Source organism: Plasmodium coatneyi, chromosome 12, assembly GCF_001680005.1.
Source record: "Plasmodium coatneyi strain Hackeri chromosome 12, complete sequence".
Lineage (NCBI taxonomy): Eukaryota > Apicomplexa > Aconoidasida > Haemosporida > Plasmodiidae > Plasmodium > Plasmodium coatneyi.
The window spans coordinates 1,281,162-1,288,907 of NC_033567.1; the positions used below are offsets into that span (position 1 = coordinate 1,281,162).

General features: G+C 34.7%; 1 protein-coding gene across 1 annotated transcript; it reads right to left on the reverse strand.

Moving 5' to 3' along the window:
* Nucleotides 1–1,177: 1,177 nt before the first annotated feature.
* PCOAH_00039480 (KIR protein) lies at nucleotides 1,178–2,308 on the reverse strand (the record flags this gene model as incomplete). Its single annotated transcript, XM_020060739.1, has 2 exons — nucleotides 1,178–1,374; nucleotides 1,783–2,308. The coding sequence occupies 2 exons, from the start codon at nucleotides 2,306–2,308 to the stop codon at nucleotides 1,178–1,180; spliced, it is 723 nt and encodes a 240-aa protein (XP_019916474.1).
* Between the last annotated feature and the right edge of the window lie 5,438 nt (nucleotides 2,309–7,746).

Sequence of the window (7,746 nt, forward strand, 5' to 3'; positions counted from 1 at the left end):
CATTTCTTCCTTTTTTTTTCCTTTTTTTTTCCTTTTTTTTTCCTTTTTTTTTCCTTTTTTTTTCCTTTTTTTTTTCCTTTTTTTTTCCTTTTTTTTTCCTTTTTTTTTCCTTTTTTTTTCCTTTTTTTTTCCTTTTTTTTTTTTTTTTTTCATATTGTGAATCCATTCAATTTAAATTTTTTTCTTTTATTTTGTTTAATGTGCCAGTTTTTGTCCTTGAAATATTGATTCTTTTTCCTATACACATACACATGTGTGACATGGTAAAAAATTTGTGTAATTGTACACACAGTTCCTCTCTCTCTTTTTTTTTTTTTTTGTAAGAACACACTTATTTTTTATTGCGCACCTTCGCGGGAACTTCGCGCACAACTTGGGGGAGCACCTTTTCTCAAATATGTGCATTAATTGGACCTTAGGAAAGAGAAAATTATTAAGGTAAAAAAATTTATGAAGGTAAAGAAAACCTATAACAAAAAAAAATTTAACATATTTTGGATCTTCAGTAAAATAATTTACCAAGAAGTCAGAATAAATTGGAAAAAAAAATTTTTTTTTCACTTATATTGATTCCACAGAAACATGAACAGTTCCATATAGTACAAAAAAAAAAAAAAACAAAAAATATAAGAAGGAAAAGAAGAAATATCATCCTTCTTTTATATTACATGAATTCTCCGCTTATTTATGTCCCTTCCGTAGGACATTGCATACACTGTTTAGAATTAACGGAAGGAGACATTTATTCATTCAATATTCCATGTAACATTACATACGGTGATAGGCTATATTATTCCTACTTCCTCTATTATTATTTGTCCCCCTTCTGTTCGATGGTTCATTATATAAAGTAGAAGCATCTGCTGAATCACCAACTGTTAAATTTGATGACGAACCTATTGTAAAGTAATCTGTAGTATCGTCCTCCGAGAATGCGTTTAATTCCTGTCGGACGGACCTTTTTTTTCTGTTGCTTTTTCCTCCAAAAGTGTTACGTATTCCAGAAAATAAATTGGTATACTAAGCAAGGGGAGCAAATAAAAGATAAGCCCGTATGTGCGCAGAATATATATGCACATTACTGCTCATTTTAAACGTTCGTTCTGAATATTCATTTTTGAATATAGAAAAATAAAATAACTAATATATATATTTCTATTTATAATTTCAATTACAATTATAATTTTAATTGTATACTCACTTTATATAGAAAGAAAATAACTGCTGGTAGTCCTATTGTAGCCAATGCACCAGACACAGCGGGTAAAATAGCAGCACCAGGATCAGCAGCAACAGCTTCTTCTTCGACATCGTCTTCGTCGTCATTGTCATTATAATCATCATCCTCATCTTCCTCCTCTGCCTCCGTGTGTTCTGAATCCAGAGAAAAAATAAGGACAGACAATTCTAGTGTAATGTTTTCTTTTTTTTCCTTTTTCTTTCTTCCTTCTTCCTGGAACCTTCCTTCTATACACCTTAAACCTTCCTTCTTTAAACCTTAAACCCACCTATCTTACACCCTGAACCCTAAACCCTAAACCTTGAACCATGACACCCTAAACCTTGTTTCTTTACATCCATAACAACCCACATACCTTACACCCTAAACCCTAAACCCTGACTACCTAAACCTTCCTTCTTCTTTTTTTTCTTTGTTTTTATTTCCTCCCCCCCCAAGGGAATATTTTTTCAGCAGAAGGAAGATTGCCCTAACAGGGGGATTGTCCTCTGTGAAGTGTCTACCCTCCCACATGGAAATACCTATCTACTTCACCCTTTTACTTGTTACAGTTATTTTACTAAAGGTTGTTCTATTCTGCTTACCAGACCCATCATCTTCAGATTGGTCTGCTTGTGCGGGGTCTCCGGGGCATGTTAATTTTAATGGTGCCCCATTCTGGAATTTTACCTTATACTCCTGTATAAGTTTCTCACAATATTGACTCTTAGAATCCCCCTCCCCATCACAAATATCCCTTATATTTTGATATGCATCCTTAACTTTTTTTAAGGAACTGTTGCATTTTTCATTCGTAAATAGGCCTTTCTCCTGTAATTTAATTTTAGCAGTACCGTAATTATAGAAAAAGTCGAATAGCACTTTTGCTTTTTCAAAGAGGTCTTTGTTAATTTCTGGGTATTTATTCGTACATATATTCTTTGCTTCGCTCTCGGGCAACTTATCGCAAATTGTCCTCATTGTAGTTGTAAAATCGTACCCCTTTAAATCTTCCTTTATTCTGGTACCTACCCAATAATAAAAAAAGTCCCAGAGGTAATTGTCGTATGTTTCCTTCTCCCGCTCCATTTTATATGCATTGCACCACCCACTCGCAATTCTATTGGCCACGACTCTCTTCGTAATTCTTTGTTTCTTTAGTCCATTGGCTATCGTACTCGCCAATGCGTCTCCGTATTTCGGTATGTTCGCATATGTGTTACATGTTCCACGGGTCCAGAACTTATAATATACGTCCCATGAGGGTAATTGAACTGACTTTGGACTCTGAAGGTATAATTGAACGGAGAGGTAGAATGTGCAAATAAATGTGTGTTTTCCACATGTATATTCCTTTTATATTATTATTACTTCAGTGTGTGTATAAAAGTTGTTGTATTTATTGTGCTCACAAAGAAAATGTATTTAGAATAAGAAGAAGGAAAGCAAGTATAGCCGACCTGTGTTGGGAATGGTGCTGATGGGTTTGACATTTTCTTCTAATTGTGTATTCTTAGTATATAAAATGGGAACTTTATTTTTAGAAAAGTTGTTGCCTTGCCTTCTTTATTTATTCATACATAAGAAATGTATGAAAAAAAAATTTCCCATTATATGATGCTTATGATCAATTACATATTAAATTCTCACTTCCCCATTATATAAACTTTCTTTAAATTTACGAACGATAACACATTATACGTATGGACTCAATTATTACACATATGATTAGGTGAAATTGGGAACAAATGTATTAAAATAATGGAAGAAAGCGAAGAAGTTGAATTTTTGTGCATTCTTCCTATGTGCTCATTATACTATTTCGAATTTGTATATAACCATTGGAAATACTATATACTATTATTCATCCACCTCCAGAAGCTTATTCATGAAGATGCTATCCCTTCTGAGCACAAAATTAATTCCTCATTCTTAACGAGCATTCCATTATTATTCAAACGTGAATATTTAAAATTCCTGCTATTATACATACATACACATATATATAGGTAGTGCATACAATTTATACATGTACAGAATACAATATTTATCTTATTTTCAGTCAGCACACTGTGTATAATACCATCCTTTCCTCCCCTCTTCACCTCTAAAACCTAAACTGTACCTTATATGTTCACGTGTATTCTGCTTATATTTTTTCCTTCACGATTAAACGATTAAAAGATATTCACATATAAGACGTGTACACTCCCTTACATCAGCTGTACACTTTATAATAAATAATACATCTTACAAACAAATGCATACTATCTTTCAACATCTTCTTCCTCTACCATAGACGCAAGCAGTTGAACACGCTTCCGGGCGCTTAAGTGATATAAAGGAATTAAGGGACCTGAAGCGTGAAAGAGACGATCCATACGCTTAATAATCATTCTGCTATATCCCTCATTCAGTATTCCAAAGTTTCAGGGTTTAGTGTCTAGGGTTTAGGTCTCACACTTGAGGCCTTTAGATTTCGGGTTTTAGGGCTTAGTGTTTCAGGGTATAGGGTTCACGGTTTAAGGTTCAGGGTTTAGGGTACATGGATTAGGCTTTTTATTTTAGTTTTAGACTTTAGGTTTCATGGTTTTGGTTTAATATTTCAGGCCTTAGAGTTCAGGTATTAGTGTTCAGGGTTCAAGAATTAGGGTTCAGGGTTAAGGGTTTAGGGTATAGTGTTTAGGTTTAGAGTTTAGTTTTCAGGTTTTATGGTTTAGGATTTAGGGTTTAGGGTTCAGGGTTTAGGGTTTATAGTTCAGGTGTTAGGGTTCAGGGTATAGTGTTTAGGTTTAGAGTTAAGGTTTCAGATTTTATGGTTTAGGGTTCAGGATTTAGGGTATAGTGTTCAGGTTCTTAGGGTTTAGGTTTCAGGCTTCTAGGGTTTAGGATTTTAGGCCCTTAGTTTCAGGGTTTAGTGTTCAGGCTTTAGGGCTTAGGATTCAGTGTTCAGTATTTAGTGTTCAGGGTTTAGTGTTCAGAATAAAGAGTTCAGGATTTAGGGTTTTAGGGATTAGTGTTCAGGGTTTAGGGTTTGTGTTTAGAGTTTAGCTTTCTGGTTGGGTTTATTATATAATTGTGTGCTACTGATAAAATTTTTGTGCGAGCTAAAAACATGAACATTAAATCCTGGACCCTGAACCCTAAACCCTAAGCTCTGAGTCCGAAGCCTAAATCCTATATCCCTAACCCTAAGGCTTAAACAGGAAACGATAAATACTGAACACGGAATCCTGAAGGATAAGCCCGAAGCTCTTAAACATAGAATCCTAAAACCTCAACCCTAAAGCCTAAACGCTAAACCCGAACTATAAAAGGTAAACCCTGAACCCTAAATCCTGAACCCTGAAACCTTAATCCTGAACCCCAAATTTTGAACCCTGAACACTAATACGTGAAAACTAAAAATTGAACCCTAATAGTTCAACACTAATACCTAAACTCTGAACCCTGAAACCTGAACCCTGAATCCTAATCCTTGAAACCCAAACCCTGAACCCATAACCCTAAACCCTGAACCCTTAACACTAAACCCTAAACCCTGAACCTCAACCCTAAACCCTAAACCATGAACCCTAATACTTAAAAACTATAACCTAAACCTTAAAATCTAAAGTCTAAATCCTAAACCCTAAAACATAAACCATAAGCCCTGAACGCTAAAACCTGAACACTAAAGCCGGAACCCTAAACCGTAAATCCGGAACCCTAAACCGTAAATCCGGAACCCTAAACCGTAAATCCGGAACCCTAAACCGTAAATCCGGAACCCTAAACCCTAAACCCTGAACCCTAAACCGTAAATCCGGAACCCTAAACACTAAGCCCTAAATCCTAAACGCTGAAGCCTAAACCCTGAAGCTTAAACCCTGAACCCTGAACCCTAAACCCTGAACACTCAACCTTAAAACCTGAACACTCTACCTTAAAACCTGAACACTCAACCCTAAACCCCAAACCTGAACCCTAAAGACCCTAAACACTGAAGCATTTGAACTATAAAAAATATTGAATATATTCCTCCAAACACCCTTTTAAGCTTTGGAACCTTCCAAGTAATGGAACAGTAGAGTAACAATTAATCCTACAGTGTCCCTGCTAATCGTATGTTTCCTTTTATTCCTTAAAGTCCATCATCGTTGTTTAAGTTTTTGAACTTTTTAATACTATAGAACGGGAAGTACAAAAGAGAAACGGGCCTATATTAACATATAAGAATATAATACAGTTTAGGAGGAAGGGTATACATAGCTAAAATAATACATGTTTCGTATATGTAAATCCTCTATGGAGTATCAATAAGGGGAAGGAGTAATAAAAAGAAAATAGAGAAGGGAAATATTGTTAATATGGGGTTATAATACATATGGAGGGAGAGGGTGTTATGAATGAAGTAATACTAGATGATGCATAAATTTTCTCCCATGTACAGTTCACATGGGTATCTGCACTATGTGTGCTCCTACTTTATAAATACACTCCGTTTATTATGCATGTGTAAATGTAAAGATATTCCAGAGGGGGAGGAAGGGTATTTTGCGTATATATACTGTGCAGTATGCATATTAATGATTTCTTATTAATACTTTCTAGGTAAAAATAAAGCATAAATTAATAGCATGTTGTTATATATATGTTGGAAGTAAATTGCTTCCTCTATATATGTGTGTGCGCAGTATATGAATTGTATAATGAAAATAATAGTGTAATGGTACAAATAATAATATAGTACTACAAATAATCATGTACTAACTAATAATGTAACTACTAAAGAATTTATATAAAATTTTAAATGCTCCCTCCTTTAGTTGTACGATGCGATGCCCAACTGTTTATATTCCTACCTTAATTATATGTACAGTATTTTGATACACATATATGTATACTTGTGCGTAATATCCTGTGAAATTTTGAACAGAGTGTATTATTTGGTAGAGCAGGTGTTTGATATATACTTTTACACAATAATCCTGAAGAGAGTACGCACAGAAAAGTTTATTAACATGAACATTCTGTATAAGTATATAAGGAGTAAATTTTAACATAAAATTCATCATATATCAGAAATATATATAAATAATGGCAGGCGGGAAGGGAATACTTCGGGTTATATTTCAATTAAAATGAATATTATGAATGTGCGTATAATGTTCTCTACATAATGTAATAGGAGCATATGGGCAAATGTATTCCCGCGTCTATATTTATAGGATGTCCATTTAGGGAATTTACCCTCTAGAATAATGTATGGTGCTTTCCAGCGTGCTCGGTTAGGTAGCAGTAGTGAACATACAGGCAAAATAGATGAAGCATTCGGTGAGCACTATGGAGAAATTGGAAATGAACATAGTAAAATTAGGGATGTCTGTGATTATGCGTTTAACATGAAAAATAGCGAACCACACTATAATGTGCGCTGTTCCTTCCTGTTCTATTGGATCGGGAACTACATAATATCTAAACTGAAAGATGACACCGATGGTAGTAAATTTAATAAAATTATGAATGCTCTTTGTGACGCATTTCAGAGGTTAATAACTGCACAGGATTGTACCGTAGCATGTAAGAGTATTAACTGGCGCAACTTCAAGAGCAGGAAACAGGCATATGAGTACATTCAGGACTATCAGGAAATAAAGAAGCAAGTGGATAAATATGATTCAAAATGTGATACAGGATGTTCCGAGCATATACAGAAGATAGTTCAAAATTATAATAAAGTGCATGAGGAATGTGAAAGTAAAACCGGGACTGATGAATACTGTGAAAAGTTTGAACAGAAGTACAATGAAGACAGTAATGGATACCTACCAAAATTAACATGCACAGATGCTGCACATGATTTCGTTCTTAATAATGCCAAAATGGATCTGACAGATAGGGAGGAGGTTGCTTTTTTTCCTGCTGTGTTTCTCCATGGAAAGAACTAATATGTGTGTGCACATATATAACATTTTTATTTTTGTCACAACGTGGCATGCAGTAAATTGGTAAGTGTAAAATACATAAGAGCATATATTCTTTTCTGATTACATTTTTGTAGGATCCAGTTCTAGCCAGCTTACCTTCCACAGTAGCATATAATAAATTCAATGAAGTCAAGGATCCTTGTAAGAGTAGTGATAGTTTACCTGAACAAATAGATAGCTTACTGCAGGCAACTCCTGGTACTCAGCATTATACTCCTAGGCTTAAGAATGTCTGGTGTTACGCAAAGAACGGAGTAGGAGGAGGGATGGGGAACACTTTGTCGAATGAGGAGCGCTGCGGTTTTTTATATTATTATATAGGGTATATGTTCTATGATATTTTCAACGATAATGACAAATTTTGGAGTTTTATGGAAGCTGTTCGGGATCAATTGCAGAGTTTACCTGATGTTGGAAGTAAGTGTGATGTTCCGCCCAGTGGCATTAAGAAGGAAAATTTCAATTATGAGAAAAAAATATATGATTTCCATAGAGACTACCATACGATAAGAACAAAGTTAGCAGAAAATGGATCCAACTGTAGTGAAAATTTGGTCA